The sequence below is a fragment of the Trachemys scripta genome, chromosome 12 (genome assembly GCF_013100865.1).
Source record: "Trachemys scripta elegans isolate TJP31775 chromosome 12, CAS_Tse_1.0, whole genome shotgun sequence".
Lineage (NCBI taxonomy): Eukaryota > Metazoa > Chordata > Testudines > Emydidae > Trachemys > Trachemys scripta.
In genome coordinates, this window is record NC_048309.1 from 8,445,366 (window position 1) to 8,468,504 (window position 23,139).

At 45.0% G+C, this 23,139-nt stretch overlaps 1 protein-coding gene across 1 annotated transcript in view; it reads right to left on the reverse strand.

The window, feature by feature from the left end:
- Positions 1-23,139, reverse strand: part of CDH4 (cadherin 4) — a 658,708-nt gene that overhangs the window by 13,049 nt on the left and 622,520 nt on the right. The window contains exons 10-13 of the mRNA XM_034787039.1: positions 21,285-21,538; positions 16,768-16,910; positions 8,348-8,581; positions 6,320-6,553 (exon numbers count right to left, since the gene is read on the reverse strand). Coding sequence (XP_034642930.1) covers positions 6,320-6,553; positions 8,348-8,581; positions 16,768-16,910; positions 21,285-21,538 — 865 coding nt within the window. The remainder of the gene's footprint in view (positions 1-6,319; positions 6,554-8,347; positions 8,582-16,767; positions 16,911-21,284; positions 21,539-23,139) is intronic.

Genomic DNA, 23,139 nt, shown 5'->3' on the forward strand with positions numbered 1-23,139 from the left:
GGTGGTGGTGGATGGGGCAGGAGTCCTGGGGAGTGGGGGGAGAAGGTGTCAGGGGTGAGAAGCGGTGTGTGTGTGTCAGATAGGGGGCAGGGGCCAGGCCATGCCTGGCTGTTTGGGGAGGCACAGCCTCCCCTAACCGGACCTCCATACAATTTTGGAAACCAGATGCGGCCCTCAGGCCAAAAGGTTTGCCCGCCCCTGCTATAGTCTTTTCCTCACCCTGCTAACTCATATTAAAACCACAGATCATCTTGTCCTCACTAAGATTTTACCTCATGTTAGTTCCTACATATTAGCTAACTCGCCTTAAGAACACATCTTTTTCCCAAGTGAAGAGACACCCGCAGGGAGAATGCAGGGTTTTCAAATTCTATTTGGAGGCTCTAGCTCTCCCCTGGTATTTAGCTGAGCAATGGGAATGAACATTTCATATTTTGCTCTGTCTCGCTGTGGTTTTTAAAACATTTTTTCTCCTTGTCTCCTCATGGTGCCTCAGCATCACTTCACTGAGCACAAGAGGGAAAATGAGACAAACTTGGGCTGTGCGGACTCCAAGGGACTTGCAATCAAGGCGAGCTATCCGATGTCCTTTCATCTAAAGTGGTTAGGAAGCTCTGAGTTCTTCCTCTTTCTTTTCTTCTGAGCGCGACAGTATTTATACCCAACAAGAATTCACTGAAGTGAACAGAGGAGGTCTGGACAACTAATTACTGCCATTGTGTGCCAACTGCCTGCCATCCCTGCCTGCTAGCTAACAGAACTATTTTCAGATAGTTCTGTGTTTCTTTACAGCGTATCCCAGATCTATTCTGGAGTAAAATAAAAATTTGAAAAAAATGTAACTCTTATCTGTCATGTAAAATCTCTTGACTATTTAGCACATGACTGAAGTCCTTTTCTTGTCATTTTTTTCAAGTCTCTCACAACAAGCTTCCTGCCTGGCACACAAAGACAATATTATAATGGTTAGCAGGGTCTTTTTTTTAATGCTACTTTTCCATCGCGTTTTGGAAAAACGGTGCCATTAATGCCTTTACAGCTACCTTGAAGAAAAGACCTTCAAAGTGTCAATAGCAGATGTCGTGCGTTCTCTCTCTCCGTCCTTTTATTCACCCGACAGAATGGAAAGCTGTATTACTACTGTTAGATCCATTTTAACTCTGCATGTAGTTTTTCTTGAAATCTATTGTCTTCACCCTTCACAATTTTTTACTGCATAGTTCTTTCCTCAAGTGTGTTATCCAGGCAGCTAATACGTCAGGTATGAAGGGAAAAAAACATTGCACCAAGGTAAAAGAAAGAAACTTTCTACCGCTTGCAACCACAGCTAGTGTATCCTAGTCAGCTAGTCAGGGGGCAGATTTAGAGAGTTAGTGGTGTCCTGTGTGCAACTTCACTGTTGCTCTCCCTACCTCCTCGGGACCCAGCCAAGAAAAAGAACATTCTCTCTTATTTCCCACCCTGTTTTTCATTCTTTTTTTCTTCCTCCTCCTCCTATATTATAAGTAATGGGAAATAAATGAAAATAAAGTGAGGTACCTTGATTGGGGCAGGAGTTTGGGGTGCAGGAGGGGGTGCAAGGGGCAGGCTGTGGGAGGAAGTTTGGGTGCTGGGTGCAGGCTCTGGGCTGGGGCAGGTGTGTGGGAGGAGGGGTGAGAGGTGAGGGGTGTGGGCTCTGGGAGGAAATTTGGGTGCAGGGTGCAGGCTCTGGGCTGGGGTAGGGGGTTGGGGTACGGAAGGAGGACAGGGGGGTGGCACTTACCTCGGGTGGCCTGACTCCCAAATCGACAATCACACACACCCTCTGGCAGCGGCTCCCAGGCAGGGTGGGCCAGGGCGGTCTCCGCACGCTACTGCCTGCAGGCGTCACCCCCACAGCCAATGGGAGCTGCGGAGTCGGTGCTCGGGGCAGGGGCAGCGCGTGGAGACACACACCCCAGGGGCCTCAGGGACATGCTGGCCACTTCTGGGAGTGGCGTGGTGTGGAGGGAGGGAGGCAGAGTGGGCAGAGGGTTACATTAGCCCTGCAGCTGGCACGTCTCTGTGCGCCCCTCGGGGGTAGGGAGGCAGCGGGTCTCCATGCACTGCCTGGGGTGGGGGCAATACATGGAGCCGCTTCCCCTCCCCGCCAGGGGCGTGCAGAGACGTGACAGCAGCCGGCTGCTTCCGGGAGCAGCATGGGGCCCCTGGCCACGGCATGCAGGCAGCCTGTCTGAGCTCTGCTGTGCCACTGACTCAGAGGCCGGTTGTCAGATATTTGTCCTGCATTTTGGGGGTCCCCCTGTCATTGGGTGCCCTGCGCCACCGCACAGTTTGTTTCATGGTAAATCCACTCCTGCATCTAGTGTATCCTATTGCTTGGTCTGACTTATAAAGCTTGACCTGCCTGACTCCAGAATGGAATTACAGAGCAAAAAAATCACATGTGCCTTTTTCCACACCATCATTCAGAGGTCACAGCATAAAATATATCTTTAAAAATAAAGAGGTGAGACAGTAGGACAATGTAACTGAAAAGCTCTTCTCATCGCAAATTACATTTTTCATCACTGATAGAGGCCTTTGCAGCTCTTGAACATTAAAAAAGTCAATTAGAATGACAATGAATGTAAAAATAAGCTTTTGTAATAAAAACCATAATTTAAAATGGGCTAATGTATCTGACAATGAAAAAGGAATATCTTAAATCAAGTGTCAGCTGAAGTTAATTTTAGTCAATAGAATTTTCAAGTGTTTAAATCACACTTTCGAGTTTGATTTATACGGGAGGCAGCAAAAGGAAAGTCTTGCGGTCTATTGCGTCTGTTACTTCTGGTTCAAAGTTTTACTATGCCCTCATTCTTTTTTATGAAATCAACATTAAAGGCCAACATTTCATCTGATGGGGCTTAAATCAGGCCTGCCTACGCACACACATCATGCACCTGCAAAAAGCACACCTGCTTATTGCAAAGTACAGCCATGCACTGTGCATGGACACACCACTGCCTATCACTATGTGCAAATGCAGGGGTAGCTCCCTGTACTTGCAGCTTATGTTTATGTTGGAAGAGGTGGCCATAAAAAAGCATTAATAATTTAGATGAAGGGACCAGATAATCCTTTGTACCCTGTGTAGATAATAAGGGACAGATTTTCAGAGACGAGTGTGACAAATCTGCATTGCATTTTATTCTACAAATACCGCATTTTATGAGACTTTTTTTCCATGCACACGCGGACAGTTAAGTGCATAGCTGGGCACGTGCAGATGCAAATACCCTGCTTTAATGCTCCACCTTTGCATTTGCATGTATAAATTATATATACAACTGTATGCTCCCATCATTGAAACTCAAGCGCTAGAGGGTTGAGTGTATGGCCAATGGAATCCCACTCTCCTAATGTACCGTAGCATATATATATTAGGCAGCATTCACGGCATAAGTTGCTCTGTCTGCTCTCCATTTAAACACATTGGGGGTAAATATTAAGTGTGATTTAGCACCAGAACTCCCATTAACTTTAATGGGAGTCCCACAGTTTCATCCTGCGTTTCCTGATGAATATTTACCTCATTGTACATTTCAGTGCTTCTTTTTATCCGTCCCTACTGTGCCAACTCCTGCTTGAAGTTATAATGATATCATTTTTATTTTTAAATGTGTATACATTTAGTTAATGTTAGTGCTCATGAAAGCCCAGGAATGACAGCACTGCTAGAAACAGGGCATCTTCCCCTTAAACCATTATGATACAGCCTCTCAACTCTTTCAGCAGGATTGTGAATAGCAAATGTTTCTTGCCGACAATATGACAACGGTGCTCAGATACTAGAGTGATAAGGGCTGTACGAGCACTTGAATTAGAATAGAACCCAACGACAGAACTCCATTTTTACCATTCCTAGAACCATCCACAAAAACTGTAACTCTGCAAATGAATGAAGGTGGTTAGCTTGCATGAGGAGTAAATGATAGTAGATAGAAATCAAGATTTTTATAGGCATTTAGGTTTTGCTTCACTCAACCTAACTGAGTTAGGTGCCTATGTCTCATTTTCAAAAGTGACTTAGGCACTTAGAAGCCTCTCACTGAACGACAGTGGGATTTAAGCTTTTGAAAATGAGATTTAGTCTCCTAAATTAGTTAGGTGTTGCAATACTGAATGGCACAACACCTAAATACCTGTAAAATTCTGGGCCAAGTAGTCTAATCTTTTGCCAGATATATCAAGCTTAATTCTGATATGAAATGATTAAGTTGTTTCCTGTCTAAAAAAAAGATATGTACAAAGGAGTAATGTAAAGAATGGATCTACTTGTACACTCGCTTCTTAAAAATGTGAGCTGGAACATTTTTATTTTGCTTGGTTCAGCCAGCTTGAGGTGGAGTATATTTACGTCTTTGTCTTAAAGAACCCAATGTATGTTTAAACGATCTTTCCTGAGTGTTCTTCAAACTTGAATTTTTACAAGTGATGGGAATATCTGTCATTCTTTTGGAATCCAACACCTGAAATAGGTACAGCAGGAACCGATAGTCAGGGACTGGGTTTCTAAATGCCACGAGCAGCAACCTATATGCACCATAGACAGACAGACAGGTAGGTGATCTGGGTGCTATTATGTATTCTGTCACTCACTTGCTGTGCGACCTTGGACAAGTCACTTAACCTCTCAGTGCCTCACTTCACTCATCTATAAAATGGGTCTAATCATATAACTCATCTAATCTGCAAAGTTATTGTGAGACTTAATGTTTGCGATACTCAAATGACAGGCCTTATAGAAGCACAAAAGCCCAGATCCTTAAAGGTACCTAGGCACTGCTCCACTCAGCACTGCAATGCCTAACCCTAGTGGAATTTTCAGCTCTGAGCAAGGTGCCCCATACACTGCATGGGGATAGTTAAGTGCCTAAGAAAGGGACTTGCAGAAACCAGCTGGCTCAGTGGGGAGCTGTGTAACCTCTCCAGGAGTGAAAAGTTGAGGAGAGGAGTGGGGAGGAGGCAAGGAGAGGAGCTTAGGTGCCTATGTGGTTATCTGGTGTGCCTGGCTGATAAGCCGCAGACAGCCGAGCCCTCTCCTTGGGATATTTAGCCACACCACCTCTCCTGGAGTTCGGCACCTAAGCCAGGTCAGCTGTTTAGGAAACACATGCCTTTGCAGGTGAAACCGACTCTCTCTCTCTGTCTCTTGCTCAAACTCAACAGCTCTCTCATGCTCACCATACATTTCTCTTTGTCGCCTGCGTCTTTTGTGCAGGTGCTCTCGGTCCCTTCACCTATTGGTGGCCTGCCTCTGCTGATGCTGGGGCTGGCACATAACGGGTGTTAGGTGTGCTCTGCGTGCACACCTGTAGGATTGGGTCTGGCTGGCAAGACAGGCGTTCCCCTGCCTGGTTTGAGAATCTGACTTCAGGGCCTGTGGGGCTTCATCTTGAGCCAGGGCTCTGAGTGGCTCATTATCTGGGGGAGCGGCATCAGCACCTCAGTGGCTTGCGAATGATGACTGGAGGAATGTGAAATACCTAGTGGACTTAGGTGCCTCTAGGATTAGGGGACAACTGAGCAGCAGCTTTGAAAATATAAATGACACCTAAATGATGGACGTAGGCGCCTAAAGAGGCAGACAGAGGCCTAAGTATCATTAAGGATCTGGGCCAAAGTGTTGTGGGTTAGTGCTTCAGTCCATTCTGCTTTGAATCACCAGCAATGTGGTCTACACTTCCACCCTTTGTGTGAAGCTGGTATGCACCTTGAAAGATTCAGCATGTAAGAGTGAGACGAGGGAGGAGGCGGGCACGAAGGGAAGTGGAACACTGATGCTTTTACATCCATCCTAGGAGTACCTCTTTCGCCAACAGCATTTCCAGGAACAATGTCACATAAGGGTAACCTGGCAGAAGGATGGACACAGAGGTGTTTTGAGTGGGCTGCCCGGCACCAGGTATTTTCTGTTTAGCTCAGGTACCAATTCTCTATAATACATAACTAAATAATAAAGGCGTCTGAAGTTTAGCATCACGTGGACCACGATTCACTGTAAATATTTTGCACAAGAGTTTGCTTCCAACCTGTTACTTCTCATATTGTTTGATGATGCAGCTGCTAACTTAAAAGGAGACTATGTCACCTCAAATGACAGTCCTGGCTTTATGGCCCATTTTCTTGGCCACAGCTGAATTGTTAAAGTGCAGTTAATTAGTCAAATCAAAGGAGAGAATGGAATTTTGTTGCTCTGTGATCTACCGGAGGGATCTGCTCATAAACCTTCCATTTCAATCAGAACAATTCTGACTTAAGATCTCTGCACACTGTTACCTGGTGCAACACTTACTTAGTAAAATAATGATGCATATCAAGATCGCTATGATGGCACCTGTTCCCAGGCCAGCTGCAGCGACAGCCCCGATGGTAGTGCAGTCTCCATTCTCATCACATGGACACACCTTCACTTTAATGATGGAAGTGTTGTACAAGGGAGGGTTCCCTGAATCCGTCACGACAATTGGGACATCATACATGCCAGCTTCCAGATACATTATTCGCAAACTGAGCTGGGCATAGTCACCTGGGGGCAACAGAAACAGACAGAGAGGTGACTGCAGTTCTGACAGGGGTGCTAAAAACAATACTGGTACATTGGAAACTTCACTATCAGATTAGCTCAGTGAAAAAGGCTAACCAGGCTACAATACCCTACTCCACATCTGAACCACTTGAGCTTCAGACTGTTTCCCTGAAGTCTTGTTGAATGGTCAGCCTGCCACGACTAACAGGATGAACAAGATGCGTCACGCATGCTTCATTTCAAAGTAATGCCAGTTCACTATACTATTAACCCTGCTTGATGTCGTTAGTAAACCAGTGGTCAGTTGCTTGAATTTAAAAATTGATGGCAAGGAACTAGTGAAGCACAGAGGATAATGTTGAAAACTGGCTGGAGAGATTTGGGGAATCAGTGATAAAATGGCTTTGCACCACCCCAATTCTGGGCTGTAACAGGGCCACTACGCTGGGGCTCTGCTCATATACTCTCCTGCTCCAATATTTTGCACAGCCCTATCCCAGACATCCTACCATCTTATTTCTTCCTGCCTTTCCTTTCTATTGCTACACATGTAATGACTGCAAGAGGTGCTGGATTGGCAGTTTAGGAGACTGAGAGTCTACACTCGGGGGGGGGGGGGAAGGGGAATCGATCTAAGATACGCAACTTCAGCTACGAGAATAGCGTAGCTGAAGTTGACGCATCTTAGATCGAATTAAAATTACTTACTTTGCGTCCTCAAGGCGTGCCGCGGCTCCCCCGTCGACTTTGCTTCCGCCTCTCACCGAGCTGGAGTTCAGCAGTCGACGGGAGAGCGATCGGGGATCGATTAATCACGTCTACACTACATGCGATAAATCGATCCCCGATAGATCGATCGCTACCTGCCGATCCGGCGGGTAGTGTAGACGTACCTTATGTCTACACTATGGAGACTACACCAGCATCGGTATGGTGCCGTAGCTATGCCGGCATAACCCCATAGTGGAGACGCAACTTATACACACGGAAGGGGTTTTTCTGTCACTGTAAAACACTACATCCCCGAGCAGCAGCAGTTGCGTAGACGGAAGCATTCTTCTGTTGACACAGCTGTGTCTACGCTGGGGGGTAGGCCAGCAGAATTATGGCTCTTGGGGGTGTGTTTTTTTACACCCCTAACCAACGATGTTGCCCTAACTTTTAAGTGTAGGCCAAGCCTGAATCCCTCTTTTCAGCCACTGAACAAGGAGCTTTCTCAGGACACCCTGGCAGAGTGTCTCAAACCTGGCCAGAAGTGATCAGCTTTTAAGACAAGAGGATAGTTCAGTCTCCATGACACGGAAACTGCCAGTAAGTGGGCCAATTAGAGCCAACTGAAGTTGCACACCACAATTTAAAAATCCTTCACATACTGGAAATCTTCACACTTACCTAGCCCGCCCGGTTCCATGGTAAATTAAAAGGCTGCCTTTAAGCAATTATGGTCAAAGAAATGAACATTGATCGTGATTGTGGCTCATGACAATTACCCTGGAACATAAGGAAGACTGATAATAGCTTTTTTCCCCTTGGCCATCACGGATGATTTATACCCAGTTCAGTCCTGATAACTGTTCATAATTATGAACTGCATTAAAAAAACCAAGTGCCAAAGCTCTTAGAATTATGCTACAGGTCTGATACAAATCATTTCTGATTAGCTATCTTGTCTATAATGTTGGGCATAATGTGTTTAAAAAAATCAGATGAAGAAGCAGAGAAGTTTGAAACTGTACACGGTCCTCATTAGTGCACAGGATTCCAAATGTCCTCCGGATTGTCTGCCCCATTTACCATTTAGCCTTGTTATGGTCCAGTTCTTCCTGACTGCAGATGGCACAGTTGGCAGCTCAAAGACAAAGGGCCCAACATTTGGATCGATGTCAGCATCTGCGGCTGTTATGTTGATGACATTTAGGTTTGGCTTTTCACAGATCTGTGCCTCCTTTGGCAGAAGTTCAGGAGCGTTATCATTGATGTCAATTAGATATATCTGCAGAGTTCCAGTGCCACTTGCTGGGGGGATACCTGAACGGGAGAGGCAGATTCAAACGAGTAATGACAAATACAGCACAAGAAGTGGCATGCACAACGACGCTAGCGTCCACGCCCTTGGAAAACCTTACAGCCCCATGTACTAAAGCACGGATGAGGCCTGAAGGATTTTTTTTTGTTTCCCCCTTAGATTCCTAGCGATTTCCTTGTCCCTGTGTGACCAGAGGTATTATTAAAATCTGCCAAGTTCTCATGAAAAATGCTGTTTTGTTCCACTGAGTAAAACGGAGCTGTTCCATGATTTAACACTAGCCCCCATGTTACACAATTCCCACGTTAATTGTGTAGTTACAGTGTGTCCCCATCATACTGGGCAGGCAAGTCATTCAGTAAGAGGGAGGAAGAGTTAACAAGAAGGGAGGAGTTCCTAAGGCAAGACATTTGGTATTAACATGATAGCTATTCGTAGTAATTAGTTGGTAGGAGAACAAAAATTAGCCAAAGTTCAGGGTCCAGGTCTCATTTTCTCCAAAGCCCTGAAGTTTGGAGACAGTCAAATAAATGGTTCCAGATTTGGCTCAGTTCTCTAGAGAAGGGCTGAAACTGCAATGGTTTCATTCTGCATAACCTGGTGGTTTAGGTTTTAGTTTTTCTAAACCATACCTAGGATCTGCGTCTCATTTTATTCAACCCCCAAACCAGTAGGAGGGTGGGGTTGAATAATTTTTACTAATTTCTGTTTGGGAGGAAAGAGCGGGAGGGCTGAAGCAAGACAACAGGGTGGGGGGAGGAGAATAAGAAAGACGATGTGGGGTCAAGGATGAAAAGAAGTGTAACGCACTGGTCAGGATGTGTACGTGTCCCCCTCTCTGTCCAGTGCACAGATGATATGGCTTTTAGGCACAGTCTCTCTGATTGCCAGACGCTGGGACTGGACAACAGGGGATGGATCACTTGATAATTGCCCTGTTCTGCTCATTCCCTTTGAAGCATCTGGCACTGGCCGCTGGTGGGAGACAGGATACTGGACTAGATGGGCTAGTGTCTGACCCAATATGGCCAGTCTTATGTTTTTAGTTCAAGCTGGAGAGACACCAGTGTTTAGGTCTGAAGTCCTTGGTTCAATCCCCCGTGTGTTGGTCCAGATGGTCACTGTCACAAAAACACATTATGATTCTACCTGAACCATGCAAAAATAGATAGGCCCACTAAATATATCCTCCTCCTTTTCAATTCTAAACCTTGTTCCAAGTAGCAGGGGTGCTGTGCCTCTCCCTGACACAGAGGTCCCAGTCCTGCAATCCTTACTCAGATGAGTAGTCGCATTGACTTCAGTTGAACTATTTGCCTGAGTAAGGCTTCGTCATGTAAAGTTATCTGGATCAGGCTCTTAGTTTTTGTTTTACTTTTTCAGATTAAAAGCTGTCACTGTCCTGTGAAATCCCCTGCAAAGGTCTGGTTCTTCTGCTTTCCTAGCCCTGCATGCGTCAATAACCGCCCCTCTAGCAAGAAAAACAGCTAGTTTCTTTTAAATGGTTCAATGTTTTTCATTTCCCCCCACCCCTGAACTGCAGGCGGTTTTGTTCCAGGCCTCTGCACTACATATTTTCTCAAACAGCTCTGCCTCAGTAATTTTTTTTAAGCTTATATTTTCAATTCATAGTCCCTTCTTCCTAGTGCTGGCATAAAACAAACTAAAAAAACACGACTTTTTCCATCATTCCATGATGTTTTCTGTTTGTTTGGGACTTCTCTATCAAACAAGTTTAGGACTTCTTCTGTCAAACAAGGACTTGCTCCTTGTTTGTTTTTGCTGACTGTGGGGTCTCAAAGACCCTGGTGGAACCCTGAAAATCCCTCTCCCATGATTCCTTCATTTTCTCTCCCAACCTTTTATCACAGACACCATCCTTTCACCCTGGAGCTTTGCACAGATCTTCCTTTAGAACAAACACTCTTAATCAGCCCTGGAGTTTGCTGCAGAGAGATGCAAAGCCCATGGGGATACTAAGGCTGTACATGCAACAGAGTCATTGTTAGTATCGTCTGTGGAAAAGCGCAGGTGATTTTTCCTGTTTACATGATGCCCAGAATATCTTTAGGACTGACTACAGACTCTACATGTGCTTCTGCACCTTTAGGGACACGTTTTTAAAGGGTCTTTAAAATAAGCTTCTGATACTAGGAGGCAGTAATGCAGACGTGACTGAAATAATCTGCATTGGCACATGCAAAACAGATACTTGCAAGTGCATGCACAAATGCTGATTTATGCATGCAAGTGGGTGTCTCTGTGCCCATTTACTCATTCAGCTGGTTCTTGATGTCCCTGAAGTGCATTCAGGAGCAACCCCAGGAGAGATTAAAACAGTCATAATAACGATTTAAAACAATTTATAGAAATTCCCTTTACCAAACAGATAGTTTCAAATGGTTTCAGCTACTCTAGGGGAAAGGGCAGGGAGGTGTTGATGTCCTAAAAGGATCATGGGGCTGAATCCTCAGCTGGTGTAAATCAAAACAGCTCATTTTACTTCAGTGGAGAATCTGGCTCCCTGGCTTGATCTGAGAGTTAAAATAGAAATGAGCTCGTATGGAAAAGATTTGGTACCTCTAAACGCAAGAGTAGAGGTGACAACTCTACATCTAGCCACAGTGCGAGTGACCACTGTCTTTTCCTTTTCCTTGTAATGGGCGCTCTGGAAGGCCTGCTCTAGCTAACAGCATTGGAAACGCCTGCTCAACACAGGCAGCAGCTTCTGGAGTGAATAAAAATTGTGATGCTTCCCCATTATCATTTCATTGTACCTTTGGAGGGATTTTCTAGAGTATGCATAGATCTGCTGCCTGGTGGGTCTTCTCCATTCAGGAGAGGACAAATGCCTTTAAAGTGCCCTCCTATGTACAAGGACATTTCCCTGGGGCCTTGTAACACTGAGCTGACAAATACTGGCGGAAACAAATTAAACTGAATTTATGTGACCTGGTGCTGGGGAACCATCCACCCCCTCTTTATCACTGTGTAATGGCAGACATCCCAAGAGGACCCCCCACAGAAGCACCTGAAACTAGATGGAGCAGAGGGGAGGCTGAAAAGGGAAACAACTTGAAATAAAACCATTAAACTGATTATGATTTTTTTAAATAGAAGCTGCACTTTTTGCTCCTGTGTGAACAGCTCCTTATTGTAGTTCAGGGAGAAATCATGTCCAAAGAGTGGAACAGCTTATTAATCACATACAGAAAATATTCAAAAGGATTTAACAAAACAGAATGTTGTTTCTTCCTTCAGGGAAGGAAAAAAACCCCAAACCTGCTTTGATAAGTATGTGATGACACAGCACATGGAACTTAGGAAGAAATTTGAAAGGAGTCAATTAACCTAGACAAAACTTTCGCCCTTACCCTAAGCACTCAAAACAGCATTTTAAATAAGGGGGTGTTGTATATGCATTTTGATGGCTGCACTAGAACAGCAACAGATTATTTTTTCAAAATAAAGGAATTAATTCAGATTTCAGCTCATGGAGTTGCTGAATAATGGCTCAAGTGAAGAGAGAAGGTGGGGAGCTGAAGCCTGAAGAACTCCCTCCCAGTCAACTTTTAAAGGGGGGTGTCTGCGGCGGGACAGGAAGGGCAAAATCATTTTGGTTCAGCAGCCCCAGTGAATCTGCTGATGGGGGTCGGAGAGATATCAGAGCCACAAATTCTAACCTGGTATTGGGTATTTTAAAGCATGGGATGGGTGCCTAGGCATAAATTCACAATAGTACTTAGGCACCTAAACCCCAGACTTAGGTGCCTACGTTCCAGTTTTAAGTTCCACCTAAGATTTTGCAGTAAAAAGTTCCCTAGGCAGCTATGTTTTGACTCTGCTGCCTCCCACTAGGCACCCCGGCACCTATCTCCCGGCCTAAGCCCCAAAGCAATTCACAAACCAAAGGAAGACAGGCATACATCACCTAACTCATGTGTGGGGCCTAGTCTGATAGGCATGGTCAGAGGCCACAGGTACATCTGCCCAGGCAAGTTCACACAAAGCTGCCAGAGATAGGGGTTCCCCCATAACTTTTAGCCCAGGGTATGCACCTGGAAGGTTGTGATCCGTAGTTCAAGTCCCCCCTCCAGCTGATGAAGAGAAAGGATTTGAACAGGGATCTGCCATCTCTCAGGGGAGCACCATAGCCATAGGGCTATGGGGTATTCTGAGGTGAGACCCCATCTGTCTTCCCTGTTGAAGCTGTTACACTGGACACTTAACAACTCAATGGAGCAGGGGGACTGGATCGGGGGGTCTCCCACATCCTGGGTGAGTGCTCTAACCACCGGCTACAGAGTCCTGCTCATGTGTGTGCGCTCTCTCTTTCCCTCACCCAAATAACTAAGTGGTTATCCACAGTGGAGCAGGTTACAGAACCATTTGTGGCAGAGAGAGAGAAATACCTGTAGCCTGGTGACTAGGGCACTCAACCAGGATGCAGGAGACCCAGGAGAGTACCCTAACCACTGGGCTAAAAGTTATGAGGGAGCTCCTCCTTCCCTTTCCCCACCCCCAACCCTCTGGCTTCTTGAAAATAGAAGCCTAACCCCAAAGAGGGTTCACAGCAGAGCATGGCTAGCAGAACATCAGAACGGCCATACTGGGTCAGACCAAAGGTCCATCTAGGCCAGTATCCTGTCTTCCAACAGTGGACAATGCCAGATGTCCCAGAGGGAATGAACAGAACAGGTGATCATCAAGTGATCCATCCCCTGTTGCCCATTTCCAGCTTCTGGCAAACAGAGGCTAGGGACACCATGCCTGCCCATCTTGGCTAATAGCCATTGATGGACCTATCCTCCATGAACTTATCTAGTTCTTTTTTGAACCCTGTTATAGTCTTGGCCTTCACAACATCCTCTGGCAAGAAGTTCCACAGGTTGACTGTGCATTGTGTGAAAAAATACTTCCTTTTGTTTGTTTTAAATCTGCTGCCTATTAATTTCATTTGGTGACCCCTAGTTCTTGTGTTATGAGAAAGAGTAAATAACACTTCCTTATTTACTTTCTCCACACCAGTCATGATTTTATAGACCTCTATTATATCCCCCCTTAATTGTTTCTTTTCCAAGCTGAAAAGTCCCAGTCTTATTAATCTCTCCTCATATGGCAGCCGTTCCAGACCCCTAATAATTTTTGTTGTCCTTTTCTGAACCTTTTCCAGTTCCAATACATCTTTTTTGAGATGGGGCAACTGCATCTGCACGCAGTATTCAAGATGTGGGCATACAATGGATTTATATAGAGGCAATATGATATTTTCTGTCTTATCATCTATCCCTTTCTTAATTATTCCCAACATTCTGTTCGCTTTTTTGACTGCCGCTGAACATTGAGTGGATGATTTCAGATAAATATCCACAATGACTCCAAGATCTCTTTCTTGAGTGGTAACAGCTAATTTAGATCCCATCATTTTATATGTATAGTTGGGATTATGTTTTCCAAAGTGCATTACTTTGCATTTATCAACATTGAATTTCATCTGCCATTTTGTTGTCCAGTCACCCAGTTTTGTGAGATCCTTTTGTAGCTCTTTGCAGTCTGCTTGGGACTTAACAATCTTGAGTAGTTTTGTATTGTCTGCAAATTTTGCTACTTCACTGTTTACCCCTTTTTCCAGATTATTTATGAATATGTTGAATAGGAATGATCCCAGTATAGACCACTGGGGGACAACACTATTTACCTCTCTCCATTCTGAAAACTGACCATTTATTCTTACCCTTTGTTTCATATCTTTTAACCAGTCCACAATCCATGAGAGGACCTTCCCTCTTATCCCATGACAGCTTACTTTTCTTACAAGCCTTTGGTGAGAGACCTTGTCAAAGGCCTTCTGAAATTCTAAGTACACTATATTCACTGGATCCCTCTTATCCACATGTTTGTTGGCCCCCTTAAAAAATTCTAGTAGATTGGTGAGGCATGATTTGTCTTTACCAAAACCATGTTGACTCTTCCCCAACAAATTATGTTAATCTATATGTCTTACTATAGTTTTAACCAGTTTGTGCAGTACTGAAGTCAGGCTTACCAGCCTGTAATTGCCTGGATCACCTCTGGAGCCCTTTTTAAAAAATGGTGTCACATTAGCCATTCTCCAGTCATTTGGTACAGAAGCTGATTTAAACAATAGGTTACAAACTACAGTTAGTAGTTCTGCAATTTCACATTTGAATTCCTTCAGAACTCTTGGGTGAAAAGCATCTGGTCCTGGTGACTTACTATTGTTTAGTTTATCAATTTGCTCCAAAACCTCCACTAATGACACCTCAATCTGGGACAGTTCCTCAGATTTGTCACCTAAAAAGAATGGCTCAGGTTTGGGAATCTCCCTCACAGCCTCAGCCATGAAGACTGATGCAAAGAATTCATTTCATTTCTCCGCAATGGCCTTATCATCCTTGAGTGCTCCTTTAGCACCTCGATCGTCCAGTGGCCCTGCTGGTTGTTTAGCAGCTTCCTGCTTCTGATGTACTTTATTTTTTGCCATTACTTTTTGAGTCTTTGGCTAGCTGGTCTTCAAATTCTTTTTTGGCCTTCCTAATTATATTTATTTATAATTATATATACTTCATTTGCCAGAGTTTATGCTCCTTTCTATTTTCCTCACTAGGATTTAACTTCCACTTTTTAAAGGATGCTTTTTTGCCTCTCACTGCTTCTTTTACTTTATTGTTTAGCTACGGTGGCACTTTTTTGGTTCTCTTACTTTTTTTTAATGTGGGGTATACATTTAAGTTGAGCCTCTATTATGGTGTCTTTAAAAAGTTTCCATGCAGCTTGCAGGGATTTTACTTTTGGCACTGTACCTTTTGATTTCTGTTTAACTAACTTCCTTCCTACTCTTAGACTCCTAACTCTCGGAGACGGGTAGACTTAGCACACCCTCCTCTGGTCAGCATCACCCATTGTCTATCTTAGGCGGCTCCCGGCCTAGCGTGCTGGCTTCTGTGAATCACAGTCTAATGCACCTATCTCTTCCCCTTTCATTGTACAGGGTGCTTGGGTGCCCGAATCAGGCTTTGTGAATCACAGTGCGTTCCTGTGATTTTCTAGGCGTCTAAAAGTGAGGCTCATCCTTGCAACAGCTCAATACTTTTGTGAATCTAGCCCCCAGACGCTGGAATGGGCATCCATAAAGGCTGCTCCAAATCTAAAGGAATAATAAATTAAATAACAATGTGGCAGTGTCTGGGTGTAGTTCCAAACATAGCCATCTTTGCTTATTTCTGGCCTCTCCTTGGAACTAGGAGAGATGAAGATCAGCAGAATTTAATCACTTGAGTTTGCATTGGGTCAGGATACCGGGGTTGACACCACTAATTTCATTAAAAGTGCTGTGCTATCTTTAATGACTACAAGAGTTCAGGACCTCAGCCTGACATCTCAAGAAGATGACTAGAGGTGTTAACTGTCCACCTCATTTTGAATAGTCTCTTGCAACACGTGATAACTCCTTAACTGTTCCACCTTGTATTTAGCTGTGAGTCACGCTCTGAGTACCTTTCCCAGACCTGAAGAAGAGCCCTGTGTAAGCTTGAAAGCGCGTTTCTTGCATTAACAGAAGTTGCCCAATAAAAGATATTACCTCCCACACCTTATCTCTCTAATCCCAGGAAGAAGCATCGTACTGGTCACTAAGTACTAAAGCACACTAGGTACTATGATGATGACTGGGCACTTTAGAAATGTAGATAGAGAGATCAGATCAGATGAGACAGACAGTTTTAAGAAAGTTATAGCATCTTAACATTAAAACAGGTCAGTTTCTTTTTAATACCATCCCCTCTGTCCCCTCAAATTGTTTCTGATTTCCTGATGGAACGTTTCCTACATGTTCTCAGCTGCGGATTTTGGATGATAATGAAGATTGCTGTGTTTTGCAGCACATGGAGCTCAGACCCCTTTGGTATTTCCTTAGATATAGGCTACACTGCTACACAGAACTTCCCAAATCAATTTTCCATTTGCCCTCACTTTCCCTTAATAACACTCTCTGAATGTTGTGCACATTTAATTTACTCCAGCAATTTCCTGTCCCACTTTCACATTTTTAACCATAAAACCTGGGAAAAAGATAACTTCTACTGACAACTCTGTCAGGGCATCATTCCTGTTAATGCATCACATTAGAGTCTTATTGAAGCATGAACAATGGGAAGCTTGAGCCCACCGTTGTCAGCCGCCAAGAACGTGGCCTCATAGACATTATTCTTAATGTAGACTGACTCTCGATCAAGGACAGCAGCCGTAGTGATCTGACCGTTTGTGGCATTAATGTTCAGCCAGTTTGCAGGATCTGACAGCTTGGAGTATCTACAGAGAAAGGAAATAAATACATGGCAGTCTTTTCAGTGACATGTCCTTAATACGGCTTGAAATAAGGGTTTTTTGGACTCCTGACCCCTGTTTTGAAGGAGCTTTGGATAACTGGTTTTGTTGACAAACAAAACGCTAATTGAGGGTCTATTGCTGGTCATTTTTTTGACCTCTGCAATTATTCAATTTTCCCATTTCCTTCCCATTAAAGGTTCTGCCTTCTGCTAAGTGCCACTTATGCTCCAGCTTCCTGCTACAGGCAACAAGCCTATTCTACAGCAAGTTGCTAATAAAGATAAAAGGGCCCTTGTTAGAGTACGAAATGGTCACTACATTCATGTGTTTGTTCCTCAAGAGCTCAGACTAAAGGAGAGATTATTTCCCCATTTCCTACTCCTGCCCTCCTACATATAGATTGCTCCAAAACACTGGATATACCTCCCTGTCCACCCCGCACCCCATAAGGAATTAGCGCTGGAAGGACCGTATCTACAAGGTGGTACTCCTAAGACTGACATCATTCTGGCCAATCAACATATTTTACATTAGAACCAGACGCAATTACCTCAGTGGTGTATGATGGGAACTCATGGCTGTATTCGTCATGAGGCCAAACTGAAGCAATTTTAGGTGTGCCATTTTGGAGTGTCTGCGGGGAGGTGTGTGTGTATATGTGTGCGCATGTATAGGGAATAGGATGACCAGATAGCAAGTGTGAAAAATCGGGACAGGGGGTGGGAGGTAATAGGAGCCTATATAGGAAAAAGCCCCAAATATCGGGACTGTCCCTATTAAATCGGGACATCTGGTCACCCTAGTAGGGAAACTGGAGAAGAATCTCAGACAGGGAGATGGATGGTCAGGTGAAGAGTGTTTAGCCAGTATGTGAGGACATGGTTAGCCGGTGCAGCTGTGCACTGGCTGTGGAGAGTAGAGCAACACTGTAATGATGGGCAGGGAATTTGGGATGAGAACTCCTGGGGAGCCGGATCTGTGAGAAGAAAGAGTTGCAATGGAAGTGCTGAAATTCCGTGACCTTAGTAGCATGCAGGACAAATGTTTAGAGCCTATGGAAGCGGATAGGGTCAATACAGTCCTGAGAACAAGAGTAACACTTGCTGGCAATCACAGAAGGGAGTGTATTTTAGTAGTTAGTGCGCACGACTGGAAATTGGAAAATCTATTCCTGGCTCTGGCTCTGAGACACTGCATCTCCTTCGGCAAGTCACATAATTTCTCTGTGCCTTAGTTTGCCCATATATAAGATGGGGATAACAACACTTACCTATGTATCTCAGGGGTATTATGAGGCTTACTTAATTGCCTGCCAGTATACGGGCAAATGATTGGTCCTAAAATATCTAGCTAAACAACATGGCTGTACTAGATCTGAGAAGAGTATTAAAACAAATTCATTCTTTTTCACTAGCTCAGTGGTGAAAGATTCACGGCAAAACCAGGAACCACGCAGGGATCCCCTGAGTTCCTGATAGAATTGTAGTCTTGGAATTCGGACCAGGTGGTTCAGCACAGCTTCATCTGAGGCACATTTTCTGCAATCCCCAGGGGTGCTCGGTTAGGCCCAGAGGCCAGGCAGTCTCAGCTGGAGGGCCCCCAACTGTGGAATTTATTCCCCCACGGGTGCTGGAACAATTTCTACAGTTGGGGGTACTGAGAGCCATTGAACCAAACTGTAAACCCTGTATACGTGCAGCACCCCCCGCACCTGAAGTCCCAGCACCGATGTACTCCCCTTGCCAATCTATCATAGCTCAAGTTTGTTAGCATTCTACAGGGTTGGCTCTATAGAGCTTGGCACATTCCAGTCAAACCTTTTCCAAATGGCTCTAAACAGAGGCACTCTCTTTAATTTCTTTTAACATCTCTCTTCATTGCTCATGATTTCTACCGGGCTTACTTTTCTAGTGTTTGTGTTAAAATGAATGGTTGTTGCTATCTCTCATGTGTCCAGGAGCGGTAGAAAGGACCATATTTTATGTGATTGACATAAACAAACACACCTGGGCTTATTTTAGAGACAATTTGGGCTTATTGATGGTTTTTGCATCAACATCCTGCAAAATTCAAGGTCCCCTGATACGTAAGCAGGTGAAACTCCATGGCTTTGGCTGAATTTCACTCTCAGGTTCTGGTGTGTTTGAAGTTGGAACTCAAAGTGAAAATTGAGCAGCCCGAGTCCAGTCTGGACTCAAACAACAATACATTGTCTGCACAAGCCCTTGCCAAGTGAAACTGTTACGTTGCCTGGAGCTATGTGCTTTAAGGCGATTGGTTTTTAATATCATTGTTGTCACTGTGCCCTTTCCTTGCTGAAAATGATCAGTGATCCGGCCTGCAAAGCTGCCTTTATGGATTCGTTTGTGGCTAAAGAAGATAATTTGAGATGTGACATAGGCTATGATCACTGACAAAAGCTGTGGCTTGTTGGGGATGTTCTTAAGCCCGGATCTTTCCTTTGGGAAAATTATATTTAATAAAAGACTATAAAAGCTGCTTGCAAAGATATAGTGGCTGGATCCTGTTCTCAGTTAACTGAACACTGTTTAGGAGATTAGTGTACACATATGTATCTCCCATTCATTTCACTGCTTCGTATATTTACCCTCTAGCATTTTTTCTGTCTAACTCAGCAGTGCCAGCTGGGAAGACAAGACAAAAACAGACCAAAACATCATTTTGCATTGTTCACAAAAACTGCTGGGGGAAAGTCTCAATGGAGCCTAACAATATTTTGTAGCTTCTTGCAAAGCCATGGAGTCACTCTGCCCTGATGAAACCCAGGTAAGCGAGAGCTACACTTACATTTAAAAATAGTGTGTTGCTGGATCCGAATTTTCAATGAAATGTGTGTCCTGGGAATGCTATGAAGAACAGCTCAAGTAACTTGCTGTCGATATATAGAGAAGATCATGCAAGGTCCTATGTGTGCGCCAGGCAGTCAGAAGAATGGCTCAGCCCAGCCGGTCATTCTCCCCAAAACCGGAGAACGTTACAACTAGCAATTTTCATTCTGGATTACAGTCCAAACATCCACAGATCAGAGAGAGTATTTGATCAGAATGGGAACTGTTCACCTCTATGGACTTCAAAACTGGGTTTAGTGGGGAAGGGAGGGAAATGAAGACCCTTCAAAGCAGTGGTGGGCAACCTGCGGCCTGCATGCGGCCCATCAGGGTAATCTGATTGTGGGCCGCGAGACATTTTGCAGACGTTGACCATCCACAGACACTGCCGCCCGCAGCTCCCAGTGGCCGCGGTTCTCTGTTCCCGGCCAATGGGAGCTGCAGGAAGCAGCAGCCAGCATGTCCCTGAGGCCCACTGCTTCCCGCAGCTCCCTTTGGCCGGGAACAGAGAACCGCTGCCACTGGGAACTGCGGGGGGCTGTGCCTGCGGATGGTCAACATCAGCAAAATGTCTCGCGGCCCACAATCAGATTACCTTGATTGGCCGCAGGTTGCCCACCACTGGCCGCGGTAGCTGCATGATTCAAGCCTAACCATTTTAAAAGTCAGCCCCATAAAGTTCAGTGGAATTTGAACATGCATCTGGAAGGTGCCCAGGTGCTCCTGAAAGAGGGATGAAGGATGGTCTTGTGATTCATTCACTAGAATGGGACTCTGGAAAAGTAGATTTGGTTCCCAGCTTTGCCACGTTTTCTTTGTGACATTGGGCAAGTCACTTAGGGCTGGATTTTCAAAGGTAGTTAGGCACCCAAAGATGCAGATAAGTGCTTTTGAAAATCCTGCCTATCTGCATCTTTAAGTGTCTAAATACCTTTGGAAATCTAGCCCTTAAATCCTTCTGTGACACCTGTAAATTGGAATAATATTACTTCTTTCCACCTACCCTTTGTGTGTCTTGTCCATTTAGACTGTAAGCTCTTTGGGGCAGGGACTGTCTATGATCATGCATATGTACCTAGTATGGCAGGGCCTTGATCTGAGGAATAATAAATATGTTTTATACTGATAAAGGGACGTAGCTCCCCAAATGATGATTGATTTCAGTGGGGGTGTGTCAAGGCTCTCAGCATTGCTCAGAATTAGACCCCTTCTGAGATTCACTTATGTGATGCGGGGTCTGACAGTGTCTTACTTCACAAATAGCCCCATTCAGAATCTCACCCATTGGTATGGTCTGAATATGAACGGCTGCTAAGTGTGTTGAGAGCTTTGGATGGAGGGTGTTAGAGAAGTGCCAGGTATTATAATTTGGATAGTCTATGCAGTAGATTCTGATTGGCGCAAACTGTTGCTTTGATTGTTCTGACTGATGCATGCCCCCAGCCTTCTATATCCTAACTTTTGCTCTTGATTTTATACTCCCTCCTTTGTCCATCGGGTTTCCCACCTTACTGCTTGCTGCATGAAGCGATCGGGATCCACAGCGGAAAATGTTGTCAATGCCGTCCCCATGGGCACCCCTTCCTCCAGCCTGATCAACTTGTGGTTCGTTGGAAAATAGGGTGCCTCATTGATATCCGTGACTGAAATGGTGACTCCTGCTGTAGACTGGAAGGACATCTGGATTCCGCTTGCTAGTGGAGCTTGGTTTGACACCATCACGGTCAGCATGAAAGCCCTGTTCATTTCGTAATCGACAGCCTACAACAAACAAGCACACAAGATAACCCCAGGTGAAGAATAAATCCCACCGCTGGTGGAAATCTGGAAGATTTAGAATGGGGTCAATACCATAGGTCACTGTGTAATCTAATTTCTGGGTGTAGGGCCAGGTTCTGCTGTCAGCTGCCAAGGTGTAAATCCAAAGTAATAACCACTTCAGCAAACAAAGTTACTCCAGATTCACACCTGTGAAAATGAGGTCAGAATTTGGCCCTTAGATTTCTGGGAAGTAAGAAAAAGGATAAAAAAATCAGAAAGACCAGGAAAGATTTTCTCTACGTTTTGGTCAGGTGCTAAGTATTTTCCAGAAGGGAAGGAGACTGACTTTAGGGCCAAATCTACACTAGCAGTAGTTTGCCAGTGTTTAACTAACCCAGTATCGGGGCGCTGGAACAGAGGGGGCCCTGCCCCCCCACTTTTTACCAGCGATAAGGGCAAGTGACGAGGGGGGGGGAAGAGGGCAGAAAGGAGCGAGTGGGGGGCAGAGTCTTAGGGGTAAGAAGCGGCATGGGAGTAGGGCCTTGAGGAGGAGTGGTGCAGGGGCGGGGCGTCGGGGGGAATGGGTGGTGTGAGGGTGGGGAGAGGAAGAAGTGGTGGCGCCTGAGGGTGGCGCAGGGCCACGGTTCGGGTGCCTCTGTCCCCCGCCCCACTTTTAAGATGCTTCCGCCGCTCCTGCCCAGTATACTATACTGACAAGGTGCTCCTAGTGTGGATGCAACTTTTGTCACCATAGCTGACTCCAGTCCCCCCGAGCAAAATAATCTATACCAGCAAAAGTGCAGTTTTGCTGGTATAACTGTGTCTACACTAGGGGTTTCTGCGGGCACAGCTCTGTCAGTCAGGGATCACACCTCCTCCCACCCCTGTCCGACAGAACTATGCTACTAGACGTTCGTAGCATAGACCTGGCCTACCGTAGCATTCAGATTTCAGCAACCGCTCCCACCAAGGGCAGCTATAAAAGCAACAAGCGTAGCCATGTTCAAAGGAATTAGACAGGTACTTAACAGAGTTATTAGCATTTAAAGCTGCTGGCTAAGTAACTGGGTCAGACTCAGTGGACTCCTGAGCCTGTAGCGTTCCTAGTTTCCTCTCAAGTAAGATTGTATGTGAAGGTTGGGTCGCAAGGTACTAACGCTGGTTCGGTAAATCATCCTGGCTCCCACTGGCGCCTTTGAAAGCTGGTCGCGCATGATGCTTTACGGTTACTCACATATTTCCAAAGGTACGTTTTGCCAGTGGGTGGCTGTAGATCTCATTTCAACATACAGAAAAGGAGAGCGTCTCTTAGAAGCGAGAGGGAATAAAAAAGCTTTACCTGGCAGAACTGATTGAACTGCAGAGTAATAATAATCTCTATACCGTCCCTTGTAATTATTATGAGGGTAGCTTCTAATCATACGCCAGGGAGGCTTGAGTTATGCAGGATCACACCTCTGCCCATTAAAACACGCTTTGCCGTAATTTATTAATTTAGAAGTATATTAATTCCCTCTAATATGTCTTCTAATGTGATGACTATTGACTGGCTCTAGAGGCTGAGTGCTAGCGTCTCAGCCGGTGTAAACTGGCGAAACTCT